The sequence below is a fragment of the Scleropages formosus genome, chromosome 11 (assembly GCF_900964775.1).
Source record: "Scleropages formosus chromosome 11, fSclFor1.1, whole genome shotgun sequence".
NCBI classification, from domain to species: domain Eukaryota; kingdom Metazoa; phylum Chordata; class Actinopteri; order Osteoglossiformes; family Osteoglossidae; genus Scleropages; species Scleropages formosus.
Window position 1 is genome coordinate 19073316 of NC_041816.1, and position 19936 is coordinate 19093251.

Below are 19936 nucleotides of genomic sequence, written 5' to 3' on the forward strand. Positions count from 1 at the left end.
ACAATCTATGTGTTCCAAAAGTCTGGAAGCACTGGCCCCGATGTGATTGCATTGCAGAGCCGCATCACTGATCTGGAGGAAGAGCGACAGGAGATTCTAGTTAAACTGGACCACTATGAAGAGCTAAAGGAGAAAAATGGTGCGCCTAAGCATGGAAACTAGAATGAAGATAAACCTGTATTTGCTATTTTTGCCATTTTTTTATTTAAAACATTGAAGAATTTGTTACAAGTGATCTCTCACTATGATTTTTTAAAATTTTTCCTACAGATAAGCTAATAGCAAAGCTTGAGGTCTATGAAGAGCAACAGCGCAAGATGCAAGCTGACTTGGAGCAGGTTACCAAGCGAGCTGCCTCTCAGGTTGGTCTGTAGAAGCTTGTGGTCATCACTTTACATCTGTCCTCATTTCAGCATTGTGCAACTTGATATGTTGTACTTGGGTTAGTCATACTTAACGTCCATTGTGCATTCAGCATTTCTAACCTAGCTTTCAGTTTGCAAGACTGGGAAGTGCAAATGTGCCATAACATGTATTTCCCTCCATATGTGGCTAGTTTGGTGGTAAGGAACATATTGCTGATGTTGTCTGTTGGCAGACAAGTGAGTCTGGCAGTGCAGATGACCTGCAGAGTCAGATGCTTGAGTGGCAGGATATGCTGCTGGAGGCAGAGGCAGCGCGTGACCAGGCCCGAGAGGAAAAGGCAGCGATGGCCCTGAGAATGAGCCACATTGAAGAGGAGCGGGAAGGTAAAGGGTTGCTGGCAGCACTTCTACTGGCACTACAAGCTCCTGTCCTGCTGGGTTGCCTTCTGCTAAAGGGCACCCTGTTGCATAGTCTAAATTTGGAGCTGTATTTTGTTGGATTAAATCAGAGTTACTGTAAAACAGAAGAATGCTCATGTCTGTCATGTTCACATCTGTATCATATCAGCATCTTATAGTTCTTAGTTCTTTAATCAGAATTTCTTAAAATCTCAGGTTCGTAGTTAAAACCATGTATTCGTTGTACAGAAAGTGATAGGAAGATGAGTAGTTCTGGTGCCTCACAGCTATTGGGCTTTGGGTTTGGACATGGGTTCAAAATCAGCTCAGGCTGTGTGGACATTGCATGTTCTTCCCCAGTTGGCACGGTTTTCCTCCAAGTGCTCTGGTTTCTTCCCACAGCCCAAAGACATGAGTTTCAGGTGAATCGGTTACTCTAAATTGCCCGTAGTGTGTATGTGCAAGTCAGTTTGTTACATTATTCTATTGTGTGGATGGGTAGAAACTTGTAAATAGTATTATATGGTCTATATAGTGTTCTAAGTCCCCTTTAAAAAGGCATCAGCTAAATATGAAATAATGTTGTTTTTTTAAAGTTGTGAATTTATTTTTGAACTGTAATCCATGCTGCTATCTGGTTGCGCATGATGTTTTTCTTTTTATTTTCTCCTCCACACCTCCCCGACGAGCACTCGCTCCATGTCCCAGTCCCTCCACTCCTCCTTACTGTGATTGGGCAGCCACAGAGAACAGTTTCCCATCAGTTTTGTGCATGCAGGTCCTGGTGCCAGCCCGTGCTGTACTGTCAGCCGTTTCCCAAAATCCTTTGTTCCATTGGGTAAACTGCAGGCAGTACAGTACTGGGTGGTGCTTTCAATGTTTCCCATTTATGATCCTGTTTTCTTCCTGGGCTCAGCCGTTAACTCACAATGCCCTTTCCTTTAATTTGCTGTCAGTAACTTAATATGAAAAATGTCTTTGCATGTAATATTTATTAATATACAATGCAGATTTATGTTAATAATTATGGGTGCTAATTGCTTTAAGTAATTAATCTTATCCAAGTGACCAAACTAAATGATGCCATCACTCAGTACTGAAGCAAAAGGCCACATGAAAGGCCATGTTTCCTCCCTGTTTATGGGACATGACATGGTCCATTGTTTGCTTGTTTTTAACCTTTAGTTTTATTGCCAGTGCCCACTAACAGACTTGCTTTCAATCTATTTGGCAAAGAGAATACTGTAAACCAAATGACTAGTCATTGGTGAACTACAAAATTCTATTTTGATTTCAGAGTTTTTCTTGCTAACATTTGGTTGCTGGGATAACTATTTCTTTTATATAAAAGGCTGTAGTGCAAAAACTTTATTTTAGATTACAACAGGGGTTAAGCAACAGATGAACCTGTGCAGCTCAGCTTCTTGGTGGCTGGATGTAGGTGGGAGGCTTCATTACATCTAATTTCTGCACATGTGATTTTCTTGTTTCCATCTTCATGAATTCTACTCACCATTATTCAGTGTCAGTATAAGCAAGCTGTAGCTCCTCATTATCATAACCATTTTGCAGATGTGTTTATGCAGTACATTACCTTTATTCCAAAATGTTTAATTTTGTATTCTATAGTATAAACATGCTAATGGAAGAGAGCTTTCCTTGCCTATGTTGACATTTCCATTTTAATTCACTTATTTTCATTAGATCTTTTCCCTTCTCAATAGCAGTTTATATCTCTTTGATTTCACAAAACAGATGGGAACGTGTTTTTCCCCCGTTGAAATGATGCTCATTATATATAAATGTGATTACACAACTTATTTTAATCACTATTGAGCAGGGATCCTAGAAATCAGTTTAGGTAGTGCAGAAAATATGATGAAACTCTTGCAGCTGGACAAATTAAGCAAACATCTTTGCTGTCAGATTTTATTCAATAATGTTACATGACATAACCATCCATATAAGTTTAATTTTTCAGATGTGCTGATGTTTCCATTTCCTCCATAGTTGATTGGCACGCTTTTACATTTACGTATTAATCTTATGCCATAAAATGACTTTGACAGAATTGTACACAGCAGAGGTCCTCACGGTTACTGCTAGAGGAACCTGCACAGTGATAAGTGGACTATTTTCACCACTGGAAACAACTCCTGTATGTGGCCAGTGTAAAATCCTGTGTGTATAGTGTGCAGTTCCCTTTCTGTGCAATGCACTTCACTTGAGCTGTGAAATGTTGGGTGATTGAAATGCTGCAGTTAAAATGCAGTTATCCTTGCCCAGTTTTTTAAGAAACTTTGGGGCATTAATTTTGTGCTGTATGTTGAACTGATATTTAATAAGCAAATGTCACACCCAGTGCACTGGCTCCTCATCTTGGGAATACAGTAGAAATGGAAGTATGCTCATAATTTTGTTTTCTTAGTACCTTCAGATTTTTTTCCTAGTATTTCATATCAATAACAGGCTAACAAGGCCATCCCTTGATTTATTTCCTGGTTAGGTTGTGTGAAAATCTCAGGTACAGCTATAATAAAATAAAGAAATAAATAAAACCTGATTAGACTTGTTTTATAATGTTTAGCTTTCAGCTACATTAAACTTAAATTAATATTAAAAAATGTTCTCTGTGTACTCAGTCACTTCAGATGGCTGACCAGTTCATTTCATTGAAGCAGAAGTTCTTAACCTTCTTAATGCCAAGGACCCATTTGGTAGTTCGGTGAAAGCTATCAACCATTTCTTTTTAATGTGTTTGAATGCACAAAATAAAGCATGTAGAATTACAGCTGAAAACATTGAATTAAAATAACGTTGTCAAAATATTAATATTGCCTACATCCATAATTGAAGGAAATGCTTAATTACAGTTAAAGGTTAGTGAACATAAAGATGTAGATTTTTTTTTCCTATCCAACTGCACAGACCCCCTGTAATCAGGTTCATGGACCCCAGGTTAAGAAAACCTCTGCATTGAAGTGTAGTGTTCTTGATCTTGTTCACCAATGACCCGCAGGGTACATTTAACTGATGTATAATAGCCTGTGGAAACCAAGTCCTGTTTGCTGTGCTGCAGTCTTAAATTTTTGAAAATAGATGACTTAAACACATAAAGGAACAAAAGAAAATGTCCTTGTCACAAGGAGCCAGTGCAATAGGTTTTATGGACTAATAATATATATATTTGAGTGTAATACAACTAACATTATTCCACACAAAATTAGGATCCCTGTTTTATGTGGAAAACAACTCTATTTATACTCAAGATTTTTTTAAAAAATTAAACCAAATATAAATACATACACCCAAACTTCTGTGACTTCTATGCAGAACCCAAGGGAAAGTAGGAGAGATGGGGGTCCCTTTTACAGAGCGTGCCTACATTTATTCAAAATGTGCTGTCGGTCCCAGGAGCTGAAGTTTTCCACCAAGCTTTATGCGTTTTAGTAACGCACAGAGCTAATTTCCCTTTGGGGAGGTTTCGCATACACCGTGTTTGTCACACATGCCTTCGGCTTTTGCATTCCAAGTGTATCATCTCCAGATGTGGCATCTGTGCTTGCCAATGTCTGCTTGCAGCCTGTGCCCGATTGTGTGCATGTGCATCCACACCTGCTGCTTCCCTGTCGCTTTGCTGTTCCTGTGTGTGACCTAAATTATGAATTCTCTTGCGGCACAAAACTGATTGAGGATGACTGGTTCTTTCCTGGCTGCTCCGATCCAGCGCTGGCCAGTCGGCAGCAGGAGTTGGAGGAGGAGCTGGTGCAGGCCCGAGGGCTCCGGCAAGAGAAGGGCAAGAAGCCGGTGGGCACCGCTGCCCGCAGTCTGCAGGTAGTGTGGTTGAGACGGAACTGGAGGTTTTCTGAACACAAGGGGTCGCTCATCTCTGCTTGATGTTGACATGAACCACTAAAGGGTAGCAGGTAGAGTATTCGTTTAAAAAAAACAATAGGCTTGTAACCTAAAGGTGGCTGGTTCAAGCCTAATGATGAGCCCTGCTGTTGCACCGCTGAGCAAACTGCTTTATCTGAATGTAAGTTCTGTTATGTCAATACATACAGATAAGGCTATACAATAAAAAGGATTTATCCATAATGTGTTTAGGGATTACAGTTTGAGTGACAAATAATATCCAAGTATTGATCAGATACCCTCAAGAGAGGTTTTTGCTGTGTAATGTATGTTTTCACGGTCTTTTGAGAATTTCATTTTAATTCAGCTGCGGCTCATTTTCCAGGAGGATTTTCAGTTTGATGGGAAGCAGTCATACAACCAGCCCAAGAACACTTTAGAGAGCACTACCTCCGCAGAGGGAGAGAACATGGGAGGTTGGTGGCCAGAGTACAGTACCCCTGATACAGGTGTGAAACCTACTAGACAGTTTATTGTAGCATGCACAGTGTTTTTTCCATGTCTGTTTTGGGACCATTTGTTGTTCAATTCCATTGACATAACCCTGCTTTTTTGTGGATTATTATCTAACTTTTGTCAGCACAGTGTGCAGTTGACATTTGGTTTACTCATTATTTGTTTGTTTTTATTTATGTATTAAAATTCTTTTTAAGCATGTGCGTGCTGGATGAACTGCCTAGTTTTGGTTCAGTCAAGTGTAGTCCATGTTGAATACATTGAACTTTGTCAGCCCCCTGTGTAAATCAGGTATGGAGAGACATACATCATTGGTAAGTGTGTTTTTCGTTGTGGTTGATGTTCTCCTGTTGACAAATTCAATGTGTCAGGAGGTTAAGGGTGTTTATATTTCTGAAAAGAAATAGAACAAAAAGAATTTGGAAGCCTTGGGAAGACTTTGCTGACAGCTGAGTATAAGATATTATTGGGGTCAACTAATCTGAGCTGAAACTGCAATATGTAGTCTTTCTTTTATTTCTTTTATGTTCTTTTGACATGGGTGCAATATATACACCCATCCTTTTTCAGTAACTGCGTGTCCCAGGCAGGGTTGCAGTGGTCCACAGCTTATCCCACAATCATTGGGTACAAGGCTGAAAGAGTTACACCTTGAAGAGGGTGTCAGTCTATGCACACACATTCACACACCTATTCACACACTATGGCCAATTTAGCATCGCCAGTTCACCTTAACTACATGCCTTTGTTCTGTGGGAAGAAACCAGAGCACCTGAGGAAACCCACACAGACATAAAGAGAACATGCAAACTCCACATAGCCTGAGCTGGAGTCAGACCTACGTTGAATCCAGGCACTGTGAGATGGCAGTGCTATTTGCTGCACCACAATGCCATCCGCAATGCGTACATGTAAATGTATATATATTTATTAGTAGAAAATGCCAGGTGACGTGTATAACCTTTCGTCTCTTCAGAAATGTAAAACCCTTAATCTGGCATGGGCAGAAGAGATATATAGAATGAATTTAACATGAAGTTGTTCATTGTGTTATTGTTGTAAAAGTTGTATGTGCATGTATAAATAAATGCCACATGTTTTGCAAATAACTTTTGACAACTTGTACATTCATAATAAGAAACAAATTGTAACCATAAAGTGTGGTAGTGGTAATAAATCTTGTCTCTCTTCCTGCTGGGGCTCCCTTTGCTATTCTAGGGCTGCGGTCAGTGGTAGAGGAACTGGAGCTGGAGAGGAACCAGCTGCAGGAGCAGATCCTAGGCCTGGAGGAGCGCTGTCAGGATCTGGAGGACCGGCTGCAGTTGCAGGCACGCATCGAGTCCCTGCAGGTATTCATGCTTCCATGCTTCCTCTCAGTCTTTCACTTATAATAGCTGTCCTACACTACCAGCAAATGGCACACAATCTGCCTAGCACTAATACTGTCCACAAGTGGCTCAGTCTGTAATATATAATTTTAATGTATTCTTGGTTTGACTTTTTTTTTTATTTAATCTTTTTGAGAGTACGACATAGTAACTGCATGAACAATTGGCACTCCTGGAATGTAGGATTTTGTAACAAACCCTTCTAACACAGGTGACGTTTGATGTAGATGAAGAAGGGCAGCCGTTTTGGGTTTCTCAGGTGTGTTTGTGTCAGTGTGTGCTAGAAAACATTGCTCACAGGTGACCGCTGACTCTTGCCGTGTTGCTTTTCAAAATGTCTCATTTCCACATCTGTATGCGCGTAGTGCTTATGGCTGCTCATGTAATAACCAGGTGAACTTTTTTCCTGCCATTCTACAAGTGTGTGTTGTTGGACTACATTTCTGTTTGCTGACATAAAAGGAGCATGCACTGCTTGATGAAATAAGCCTCTCGGAAAGTACAATTTTTGTGGTAAAAGGAACTCTGAAAATGAACCAATCCAGAAACGTCATTTAAAATTCTGTAGCCTGAGATGGCTGAAGTAGGATCCTTTTATGCTGCATGGTTTGTTTTTGAAATGAGAAAGAAAAAAAATACTCCCAAGGAGAGCATTTGATATGTGTGGTTTGTCTGCAGTGAAGTTCTGTGGGTTGATTTGTATGCTTTCATCATGAGTATGGAGCCTGTGGCAGATGACAGTTGCCATCTTGCTCTCTTTCCAGACAGAGACAGAGCGGCTGCAGGCACAGCTGTCTAACCTTCGCACCCAGCAGAGCCGGGAAGCAGAGAAGCACCAGCTGTTGGTTAACAGCCTCAATGAGCAGTTGAAGGGGTGAGCCTGCTGGCAACTCTCAGTGCATAGATTTTGTTGTGTGTCATGTATTTAATTTTATTATGCTTTTTCAAAATATGGCATCTTCCTCAGCTTTCCTCCGAGGTTGCCTTTTCAGCTTCTAACGTGTTAATTTATTTGGATTGGATTGTTACAGTATTGGTCCTCAGTTTCAGACCCCGAACAACTGAAGCTCTTTGATGTTTGGTTATGAGTTGTTTTGTCTTTTCCTGAGGAGCATGTTCAGAATGAGGCTTAATGCTTTAAATTTCTTTGTTCATGATAAAATTCAGTTTGAGCGAAACACAGGAATGCCTAGAGACCTCACTCATGGAGAAAGAGCAGATGTTAGCAAAAACATCAGAGAAACTGGAGCTCATCGATAGTCTCAAAGAGGCTTTAAAGGAAAAGGAGACTCATCACAAGGAGGTTGCTGAGAAACTGCTTCAAGCTGAACTCAATGTAAGCAGTGATAATTGATACTTATGTGTACTATATTTTTTCATTTCAGCTACAAGATAAACATCAGTTTTGGTTTGTAATTTTTGATTTCAGCTCTCTGAAGTCACAAAGAAATGCAGTGCCTATGAAAAGCAATGTTCTGACTTGCAGAAGTCCATCACAGAAGTTACTCAGAAGCTAAATTTACTGAAAGAGAAGGTAAATTATACATTTTTTTAGTAGTTCAAAACATTTCTGCAGACCTTGAACAGATTTAATATTAAGTCAATAATCACACATATGTTTTAGATTTAATATGAGTAGAAATGTTAATTGTTGCATTGTACATTAATGGTAGTGGCTGTTTTTTTTTTCCTTCCTACAAATCTGTAGACACTGAAACAAGAAGCCACGATAGCCTCACTGCAGCGAGACCTAGAGCAAACCAATGATGAGCTTGATAAGTTAAACTCCACCCATTTGGAAGAAAGGGCTCAGTTAATTCATGATCTTCAGAGCTGCGAACGAGAAATTGATAGTCTTAAGGAAATTGTGGCTGACAAAGACAAGGAGCTCACTGTCTTGTCTAACAACATGACTGAATATGCTGAGCAAATTCTTGAGCTAAAACGGGAGATCAAACATAAAGAAGATGATCTTGTACATCTAGAAGCAGCTTTGGCAAAAGCTGAGCGGGAATCTCAGATCATTCGAGAGCACCAGTCCTCTGACCAGCAAGCCTTAAACACCAAGATCACAAATTTGACAGAGCAGCTTAAAACCATAGAGAGTGAACTAAGTAAAGCAAAGGAACAAAGAGACTTGAAGGTGAAGGAAGCTGAGGATTTGACAATACAATTTCAAGAAGATAACCACACTATCCAAAAGCTCCGTGGGGAAATTCAGAAGCTGAGTGTGAGCCATCGTAGTCACCTTTTGGAGTGTGAGTCTCAGATTTCCTCCCTGAAGGAACTTGTGGCAGTGTCCTCTCAAAAATTACAGGAATCGGAGAATTTACTTTCCCAAATGAAGGAAAAAAATGCTTCAAATGAGAAGCTAAAAGCCATGCTGCAGGATAAAGAGCAGATATATGAGAAAGAACTGAAAACTCTTAAGGAAGAATGGATTCATCTTCTTGCAGAAGCTGCTATAAGCACGAGTGAGCTGACTGTATTAACCAAGGAACTTGAGGAGCATAAGAAGCACAAGGAACAGGATGAAATGGTAATAGCAGAGAAATTGGAAATGATATCTTTGCTGGAACAGAAGCTCAGGTGCACTCAGGAAGAAGCTGAATCTCAAAAAGTGAAACTCAATGAAGAGTTGGAAGCAAGAGATTCTGAAAATAAAAGGTTAGGAGAGGAACTTCATGGTAAATGTGAAATCATAGCAAAACTAGAAAGTAATGTGAAAAATCTTGACAGTGCGAATGAGCAGCTTAAGGCTGCTTTTGAAAAGAAACAGCAAGAACTCTGGGAACAGAAGAATCTTTTTAGTGATTTAAATGTAAAGAATTCTCTAACTCTTGAGAAAATTGCTAACTTACAGTCTCAAGTTACTAACCTTACAGAAGAAAATGAGAAACTGCATAAGGAAACAACTTGTAAAGACAAAGCTGTTTTGGAGTTAGCAGAGGAGAGGAAAGCACTACAGAGTGAAATATCTGGATTTGAACTCCAACATTCAGAAAACCAAAAAATTATCAAAGACCTACTGAAAGATAAAGAAGCCTTGACAGTGAAGGCAGATGAACTCAGTAAGGTCCTTGAGCAGAACAAAAATTCTCTGTGTGAGAGTTTGCTGGAGAAAACTAATGAATGTGTTTATCTCACAAAATTACTTGATGAAAGTAAAGACAGAATTACACATTTACATAATCAGGTTAGTTTTTTGAACACTCAGGTAGATGAGCTCAAAGTTTGTGTCACTGAGAAAGAGAAAATGGTTGTAGATCATAGTGCACAGAATGAGATGCTGCAAAGGCAGTTAGGGCAAGTTCAAGAGACTTTGTCTTTGCTACAGGAGCAAGATACTGCTTTAAAAGCAGGTCTTATGGAGAAAGACACTCTGTTGCAGCAGAGAGTGGTCGAACTGAATTCCTTACAAAATGAGTTTCTGCAACAGAAAGAATTTTGGACTAATCTGCAGATTGACAGTGATTCTCTCCGAAGAGAATGCTCACAGCTGACTCAGAGTTTGGACGAAAAAGAAGAAAAACTCAGAAGTAAGACTCAGGAGTGCCAAAAGTACCAGGATGAACTGAACATAGCAAATGAATCAGTGCATTCACTCCGTGCCCAGTTAGATGAAGTTAATAAAACTGCCTTAATGCAGGAATCTGCCCACATGGATATGAAAACTAAACTTGAAAATTACACTGCTAGTAACAGCAAACTTCAAGCCCAAATAACTCTTTGTCAAATTGAAATAGAAGGTCTTCAGAATAACACAGAGGCTTTAAATGAGGAAATCCATAAACTTCAAATTAACGTTGAGAAGAAAGAGAAAAATCTGGATGAACAGAAGAAGCTAGTTAGAGATTTGAATGAAAGAAATGAAATTACTCAACAGCAAAATGCTGAAAATAAAAAAATAATTCAGGCTTTATTGAACGAAAAACAAGAATTGACTGCAAGGATTGAAGAGATCAATAATACAGTTGAGACAAATAAAAATTCATTATCAGAGAACTTGTTGGAAAAAACAAATGAATGTACTCATCTTACAAAATTACTAAGTGAGAATAGGGAAAATGTAGAACATTTACAACATCGTATAGAAGAACTCAAATTCAACATCGCTGAGAAAGAAAAAATGATAATGGATCAAAATGCATATACTGTGATGCAACAAAGCCAGCTAGCACAGCTACAAGAAACTGTATGTCTGCTGCAGGAGCAGGGCACTGCTTTAAAGGCAGGGCTTGTGGAAAAAGACAAGCTGTTGCAACAGAAAGAAGCTGAAATAAGTTCTTTACGAAATGAAATTTTACTCCAAAAAGAGCTTTATAGTCAGTTGCAGAAAAATATGAACAGTGCTACAGAAAGGCATATGGCTGAGAACAGCAAGCTAAGAGAGGATTTGTCTCAAAAACAGGCTGAATTGCAAGAACTTCAGAATCAAATTCAGATTTTAAATGAGGCGAATAGTCAGCTCATGACAGAACGTGAAAATGAAGCAGAAGAAGTTTTGAGAAAATCTCAAGAGATTTCTGATCTCCAGTCAGAGCTATTAAACAAAGAAAACTGTATGATTTCATTGACAGAGACTCTTAAAGCTGTGCAGCCAGAGAAAGAACACTTACATATGTTGTTAGAGCAGAAAACTGAGTCTTTGAATGAGCAAGAAATATTTATAAAGCAATTACAAGCCAATTTGGTGGAGGAGAAAAGTCAGATCAGTCAGAAAATGGAAGTGATCGCTGAGCTACAATCCCAAGTCCAGGTCATGAAACAGTTACTGCAAGATAAAGAGATCTCTTCAAAAGAGAGAGAGAAAGAGCTTATTCAACTGAAAGATATTGTAGTAGATGAATCAGAACTGTTAAAAACCCAGATTAATTCAAACTTAGAAACTATCACCAATCTCCAGGTTGAAATGGGAAGCGCATTAGAAAAGATTACCAGGCTAAATACTGAAATTGCAGAAAAAGAGGCCCAGCTGAAACAGAAAGTAGAAGAATGTACAAGTTTAAGGGAGCGGTGTTCAGATTTGGAGGATATGACTTTCCAGCTAAAAAGTAAAGTAGATTCTTTAACATTGGAATCCACCACAATCAAGGAAACTCTGAAAGAAAAAGAGCAGGCACTTGATGAACGTCACAATACTTCCCTTGCACACAGCGAAATTTTGGAAAGGAATTTTAAAGCCAAAGACATAGAATGTGAAAACTTAAAAGAACAAGTTTCTGCAATGCAAGAATCCATTTACAAGCTGAAAGAGAATCTGACTGCTCATTTATCTGAAATTGCAGAATTCAGAGAAGCGCTTGCAGAGAAAGATTCTAGAGCTCTCGAGCAAGTGAAAGCACTACAGGACCTTCAGAAAAAAGCTGATGAAGCAGTTCTTTTCAAAACTCAGTTGATGGAGAATACAGAGTTGGTAAAAAAACTGCAGAGACAGATTGAGGTGCTCTCCTTAAACTGTGAACAACTCAGTGAATCAGTGAAAGAGAAACAAAGTATTATTTCAAATCTTCAAGAGAAATATGGTGCCCATGTTGAAGAGTTAAGTGAAGTTAAAAAGCTGCTCTCACAAAAAAACAAAGAGGTCTCCAGTCTCAACAAACTCCTTAAAGATCGTAGTAGTGCAGTTAAAGATAAAGAAAGCACTCTGGATGTACTCCAAAGCGAGAATGCACTGCTCAAAGGGGAACTTCTGAACACCCAAGCATGTCTTGCTGACCTATCAAAGCAAAAGGAGGATGCTCTTGCTGCTCAACAAACAAATGCTACTGCATTAACAGTTGAGATTGAGTGGTTAAAGGAACAACACTTACAGGCTGCTACACAAATAAATGCCCTGACTGAGAATCTGGAGCAGAGAGAACTAGCTTTGTATGAAATCAACAGTCAGTACACAGCGAAAGTTGAACACGAAGAATTCCTTGTTTCAGAAATTGAGAAAGTAGAAAAGGAGAACAAGATGTTAAGAGAGGAGATCAGTCAGTCCACAAAAGATGTGAAGCAGCAATTAGATGCAGCAATAAGTAAAAATGAACATCTGAGGAAAGAAATTGAAATAAGTGTCTCAGAAAAAGAAGAACTTGACAGGAGTTACAACAACCAGTTGCATATCCTGAGAGAGGAGTTGCAACTGAAACATCACCAGCACGTTGGCAACGTCATGGAAGCTCTGGAGAAAATGACAACTGAGAAGGAGCATCTACAGGTGCAGGTTAGTGCAAAGACTGAAGAAATCACAGAATTAAAATTAGACATGCAGAAAATGACACAAACTCTACAAGAGTCTGAAAAAGAATGGTTGTCAGTCCTTGATAGGGAAATTAAGGAAAAAAATGTTATCAGTGAACAATTGATGAGTGTTGAATATGAGATTAAGTCAAAAGATGCTGAAGTTCAGGCATTACAACAAGACCTACGTAATTTGCAGGTGAAATGTGCAGATGTAATGGCAGCATTTCAGTTAAGTTCAGAACAACTAAAACAGAAAGACTTGGAAGTAATAGAGCTTAGCCAACAAGTCTCAGAAAGCCAAAAACATTTAGAGGAAATATTTTCAGTTGTTAACAAAAAAGAAAATGAAATTGTTCAGCTGACTGAGACTCTTAAAGAAGAGGAAAAAAAGTCAAGGACTTTAGAGTTAGCTAAACTGTCTTGTGATAAAGATTTTAAAGAATTATCAGAAACCATGTCTAGTAGGTTAATTGCTTTAGAGGAAGAAAAGCATTCTTTACAAACAATTATTAATCAAATGCAGGAAAATCATCAAACAAAAGTAAAGTCTTTGCCAAATCAGGTAGGGGAAATAACACAGTCGTTTCACCAAAAGCAGCTTGAGCTACCAGAGAGACAATGGGTATCCAAAAATGAGAACCAGCAGCTTTGTTTACTACAAGAACAAGTGAGACACCTAAAAGAAGAATTGGAAATTAGTAGTAAACAACTTACAGAGGCAAGTATTACCCAGTCTAGTTTTCTTAGTGAGATCCAAAAAAAAGAAGATACAATTAGCTGTATGAACATTCAGTTAAGTCAGCAGAAGGAACTACTGGCTGCACTTAGCCAGCAGCTTAAAGAAAAAGATGTGTCAGTCACCCAGGTCATGGTTTCAGCATCAAATGAAATGGTGAGATACTCAGAGGAAAAAAATCAACTCCTATCACAGCTTGAAAGTCTGGAGAATGCTAACAATTCTTCTGTCAAAGAACTTGAAAATGTCTGCACACAACTGCAGGAAAGCAAAGCCCAAGTATGTTTGTATCAGAAACAAATACAAGCAAAGGATTCTGAAAATAAGGAGTTAATTGAGGAAAAGGATCAGCTTCAAAAGGAACATGACAAACTTTCTAAAGAGAAGGAGTTCATGAGAAAAAAGCTCCAAGCTGCCCTTGTAGTGAGAAAAGACCTCTTGAAGAAAATTGATGAGTATGAAAAGCAGAGAATGGAGGACGAGAAAAAATCCATGGAATTTTCTGTTTTACAAGATAATTTGCGGGAATTGTCATTGGAAGCAAACAAAACTGACAAACTTGAGTCTCAGAATAACCTACTGAAACAACAGATACAGAAAAAAGAAGAAGAAATCGTTGAGCTTACTCAGATAGTTTCTGGGAAAGATGTCCTCCTTGAAAAACTGAGTAATGAAATGCAGTGTTTACAAAAAAAATTAAATGAACAAGAGGCAAGCTTAACCAGTGCCCTAAAGTTGATTAATGAGAAATCAGAAGTCCTTAACCACCTCCAGGCCAGCATTGCTGAGAGAGAGGAAGCCTTTGAACATGAACGCTGTGAGATGATGATGCAGATAAATAGTATGAAAGAGGAGATGAGAAAGAGGGAAGACAGCGTGAAAGCTGAAGTTGCAACCTGCCTAAATGCAAGTCTAGAAACAAAAAATGAGCTTGCCATGGTAAATCAGCAGAAAGCACTTCTGGAAAAGAAGGCTCATGCTGCTCTAGTAGCAAGGAAAGAAACCATCAAGAAGCTTCAAGAGAATGGAAAAAAGCATGCTCAAGAGCTTTCTGATTTAACAGAACAATTTAACAACCTTTTTGAACAACATTCTCAGCAAAGTAGCAAACTTAATGCTATACAGGCCAAGTACAACGAAAAGGTTGAAGAATTAGAAAGCATACAAAATTCCATTCCTATCCTTAGGGATGAATTAGATTCTGCTAAAAGACTTATTTCTGAAAAGGAGGAAATCCTCCAAAGTCTCAGTACATCCTTAGCAGAAAGGGAGAACCAGGCTGATACTTCTTCACAGAATCAAGAACAGTTAGAAAGTCTGTCTAGGAAACTGGAAAATATAGAATCTGAAATGGCAAGTAAAGATGCATTACTAAAAGCATCAGAAGAGAGTTCAGAAAATATTAGCATACAGCTAGAACAGACAAGGTCTGAACTTGAAAATGTGCATGCTGTAGTGTTACAGAAGACACAGATGATAATGAGACTGCAAGAAGAAATTAATATGGTGCAGGAACAACACAACCAAGACATGCATATCACTGAGAAGTACATTGACCTTCAGAGCCAGTTTTGTATATCACAAGCAGAAGTTGAAGATCTTAAACGTGCAGTGGCAGAGAATCATCGCCAGTCAGAGGATTTTAAAACACTTCTTAAAGCTAATGCTCAGATCAAGGAAGAACTTGAAAATGCACATTCCATAATTAGAGAAAAGTCATTTCAGCTTCAAGCAGCCCAGAACTCTTTAGAAGAAAGTCTACTTCAATTTTGTAAAGAGAGAGAATATTTTAAAGCAGAACTGGAAAAAATGGAGGCAAGAGTAAAAGAATCACAGGTAGAGAGAGAAAGTAATAAACTGCACATAGAAAAATTGCAGAAAGAGAAGGACGATATAATGACATGTCTGCAAAGTTGCAAACATGAAGTGGTTATGCTTCAATCAAAGCTCTGCATTTCAGAAAAACTAAAGGAAGAACTACTTCAAAAAAATATACAAAAAGACAAAGCAGATCTTGACCTACATTCTGGTGAAGAACAACTGATGTCCTATGTGAAGGAACTGGAGGCAAATATTAAGGAACGAGACAATGCTTTTTTCTCTTCTCAAGAAGTAGTACTGGAAAAAGAAAAACTCATTATGTCTCTTGAACAGCAACTTCAAAAGGAAATGCATCTACATGAGGTTGCAATGGAACAGATGAAAACTGCAGTTAATGAATTGCAGCAGAAGTCCAAAGGTGTACTTGACCCAGACAAAGCAGGGACACAAGCTGATGAAACCAGATCTAATGAACAAATAACAAAAAAACTTCAAGCAGCCTTGATCTCCCGAAAAGAAGCCCTGAAAGAAAACCGGTCACTAAAAGAACAACTTCAGACTTTGCAGTCTGAAAATGAAGAATTTCGTAACTCATCACATCTTGTATACCTGAGACAACAGAAAGAACATTTGGAGAGCTCTGTATCATCTCTGAGCAAAGATAAGGAGAAATTAATTTCAGAAGTTGAACACATTTTGAGTGATAACCACAACCTATCAGCTGCCTGTGAGAGCCTTAAATTAACAATAGAGAATATCACCCAACAAAAGCAGGCCTTTTCATGCCAGTTAGAGTCTCTGAAAGATTCCCAGACTGTTGAGTTATCGGAGTGGAAATCAAAACATACGGAATTAAAACAGGAATATGAATCACTTTTACAAGCTTATGAGAATGTCAGTAGCGAAATGGATAAAATGCGTCAGCTCCTCGAGCTGGCCCGGAAGGAAAAGCAAGACATAATGTTAAAACTGCTAGAGACTGAATCGGGAAAAACGAGATTAGAGAACCAAGTCAGTGAGGCAAAGGAAGAAAGTGAAAAAATGCAGTTGTTCACTGAATCGAAAGAACAACAAATTCAAGAACTGAAAGAAGAAAATGAGAAGATCAAAAGTGAGCTGCAAGAATTTGACAAAAAACATAAATCAACAGTTGAAGATCTGACTGTCAAGAATGTGAAACTTGAATCAGAAATTAACAGTTTGAGAGCATTGTCAGTGAGACTCAAAGATAAATTGAATGAATTGCAGAGTGATAATTATAATTTAGCTGAAGAACTAAAAATATCAAGTACTTTGGAAAAATTGCACAGTGAATCAAAAAGAGATGAACTTGATCTCCAAGTAAAACTAGAAGAAGCTATGGATTTAAATTGTATAACAACTTCTAAGATAGAGGCTCAAAAGGTGGACCTTGTAGATAAGAATGAAATGATTGAATCCCTACAGAAAGAAAAATTAAATATTTCAGAAAAAGTGTTACAAATGCAGAAAGACCATGAAGCTGAATTGGATGAAAAAGACAATGTGGCAGTAAAACTTCAAGAAGTGATCAGTAGAAACATCCAGGAAATGAGCAATTTGAATGAGAAAGTCCGGATTTTGGAAGATGATAAGTTTCTTTTGCAAGAAGAGCTTGAGAATGTTCAAGAGGCTTCTGAGAAGGTAAAAAATGAAAATGAATATTTGGAAACATTGCTCCTCAAAAATGCAGAAAGAATTGATGAGTTAACAGAAACTGTCAGTGTGCTACAAACTCAGAACACAAAGCTTTCAACTGAGCTGACTAAAAGCAAGGAAGAAAATGCCAGCTGTTGCAGAGAGAAAGAACAGCAGCAGTTGAAACTACTTAGGGAATTTGAGGAAAAGATGAGGGTCCTTCAGACGGGTAGTGAGGGTTCAAAAAGCATGAAGAAGGAACTGCAAGAACTTCTGAAGGAAAAGCACCAGGAAATCAAACAGCTTCAACATGACTGTATTAAATATCAAGAGTTAATTCTCAACTTGGAAAGGTCTTTGAAGTCATCTCAGTCAGACACCCAGATAATGGATAAGGACATGAAGGGAATGAATGAGAAGATATCTTGTTATGAGGAAAAGACAAATCATCTTCAAGCTCAGGTAATATCGTATGAAAATCAGTTAATTGAAGCTAGGAAAGAAATGGCTCAAATCAGCTCTGAAAAAGAGGAATTAAAAGATGAATTGAAAAGGAAAAATATGGAATCTCAGTTTAAGTTGACAGAAAAGGAGAAAGCTTTAGAAAGTGTAATGGAACAACAAAAAGCTGTCCATGAAGTAAAGCTGTTGGAACTTCAAAATCAAATTCATGAACTACAGGGTCTTAAAGAAAGTAGTATCAGGGAGGTGATGGAACTGAAAAAACAAATTGACTCCCAGGATTTGCAGATCAAAAGTCTTGAGAGAGAAGCTGACACAAATTTGGCCAAGTTAACTGCTCTTTCTATTAACCTAGATAATGATGATTTTAAGAGGGAATGGGAAAGCATATTCCAAAAGACACTTCAAGAAAAAGACAAGCAACTCCTAGAACAGAGCTATGTAGTAAAGAGACTCCTTGAAGACATGGGGGAGAAGGATAAGTTGATAAATGACCTGCAGGTAACAAGTTCAAGGCTAGAGCGGTCTTTGAATGAATATGCAGTAGCAAATACAGCTCAGCAAAGGCAGCTCTTTGTGTTAGGTGCTAGCAACACGGAACTTAGTGAAAATGTGGAAAACTCAAATAGGCAAATAAATGAACAAAAGACACTGATGGAAAAGTTAGAACATGACAAAGGTTTGTTGAATACTCAGCTCATTGACAAAGAAGATTCAGCATCTCAAATACAGTCACGTTTGGAAAAGGTTGAAAAGTTGTTGGCAGATTCAGTGTCCCAGGGCCTCTTGGTACAAACTCAAAATGACAAACTAAAAGTTGATCTTGAAAAACAAGAATCAATTTCTCTACAGCTAAAATCACTCATTCATAAAAAAGACTCAGAGATTTATTTGTTGCTCTCCTCCAGGGATGGGCAAATGTCGGATTATATAGAACAGTTGCAGAAGCATCACCGGGCCCAGGTTGCAGATTATGAAGACAGGTTGAATGTCCTTTATAGTGACAAGGAAAAAGCAGATTTGAAATCCAGACAGTTAAAGAATACACTGAAAACTCTACAAGTCAAACTTGAATGCTCCCTGGAGGAGAAGGAGCAATTGACTGCAAAGCTGGAAACTTTTAAGAGCTCTATGACATCCTTGCAAACTGAGAAGGAACATTTGATGTCTGAGTACAGAGTCCTGGAGATGCAGCACAAGAGTGGGATGAGAGAGAAAGTGTGTTTAGTTAAGGAGGACGTAAATGAAAGCAAGGGCTTAAAGCATGAGATCAAGGCACTTCTTCACCAGATGGATGACTTAAATTCAGAGAACGCCATGCTCAAAGCACAGCTGATCCGCTACAGGGAAGACCTCAATCAAGTATTGTCCCTGAAGGACAACCAGTTAAAGGAACTCCTTAAGAAACAACAGGATTCAATTAAAACCCTTGCAAATCAGAAGACTTCTGTTGAACATCAGCTCCGTGAGGCACTACAAGACCTCCAGAAAGAAAAAGAAACATCTAATTCAATTCAAGCTCAGAATTCAAAACTTGGTTCTCAGGTTCAGCAACTAGAAGCAAATATCTTGGTTTTGAAAACAGAGAAAGCAGAAATGAAGGAAGGAGTGATTTCTGAACTACAGGAGGCTGTTGCTGCCAAATCAGCAGAATGTAATGACCTTCAGCAAAAATTGCTTGCACAAAAATTGGCCACTGATGATCTCAGGAAGGATATGCAGAAGCTAGAGCTCACATCTGAAAAAAGCCTAGCAGAGGCCAAAGAGAAGTACAACTCTGAGCTCAGTACCTTTGAACGTGAAGTGGACCTCATGAGAAATGAGAGAGAGACTGCAGAGAACAGGGTGGCAGAGCTTGCTAGAGATTTAATGCAGACTGAACAGCTGTTGTCTGAAGCCAGAAGTCAGATCAAGAGCTTGGAGTCTCAGAATGAATCCTTAGGCAAAGCCATGGCTGCCTTGCAAGATGATAGAGACCAGCTGATTGCTGATTTTAAGGTTTTACGTAACAAGTATGATGATGAACTCAGGGAGACGACAGCAAGTATGAACAAGTTTGAAAAGCAACTTAATGATGCCACTTCTGACCTCAAAAGTCTCACAAAAGAGCGGTACATTCTAGTTCAGAAACTCTCTGCCTTTGAAAGTGACGACACTTATTCTCAACTGTCAAAGCAAATAGATGAGCTCTGCTGTATAATCTCTGAAAAAGAAAGAGAGCTCAATAGACTGTCACAGGAGAATGACATGTACAGCAAGCAGATGACTGCCTTCTCTGGTTCAATGGCCAGTCTACAGGATGACAGAGACAGACTAATTCAGGAACTGGCAAAAGCTAAGAGGTTGTTTGAGTCAAGGCAAGGGACAAGTCCCACTGCAACCACACCTGTCAGCAGTGAGGAGATAATTAGCCTTAGGAGAAGTTTGGATTTCCTTCAAACTGAGAGAGATAGGCTGGTAAGTCTCCGTATGTATGTGTGTAGAGGTTGACATTGAACCATTTGTCT

General features: G+C 38.7%; 1 protein-coding gene across 5 annotated transcripts in view; it reads left to right on the top strand.

Annotated features, from left to right (window-relative positions):
* LOC108941088 (golgin subfamily B member 1) overlaps window positions 1-19936 on the top strand; it is a 33141-nt gene that overhangs the window by 8831 nt on the left and 4374 nt on the right. The window contains exons 12-21 of one of the 5 annotated variants that reach the window (XM_018763564.2): window positions 22-139; window positions 271-362; window positions 599-750; window positions 4448-4598; window positions 5005-5128; window positions 6354-6484; window positions 7288-7397; window positions 7691-7859; window positions 7953-8057; window positions 8232-19886. In XM_018763564.2, the coding sequence (XP_018619080.2) occupies window positions 22-139; window positions 271-362; window positions 599-750; window positions 4448-4598; window positions 5005-5128; window positions 6354-6484; window positions 7288-7397; window positions 7691-7859; window positions 7953-8057; window positions 8232-19886 (12807 nt within the window). The remainder of the gene's footprint in view (window positions 1-21; window positions 140-270; window positions 363-598; window positions 751-4447; window positions 4599-5004; window positions 5129-6353; window positions 6485-7287; window positions 7398-7690; window positions 7860-7952; window positions 8058-8231; window positions 19887-19936) is intronic. The other 4 variants (XM_018763568.2, XM_018763565.2, XM_018763567.2 and 1 more) reach the window with 4 other exon arrangements.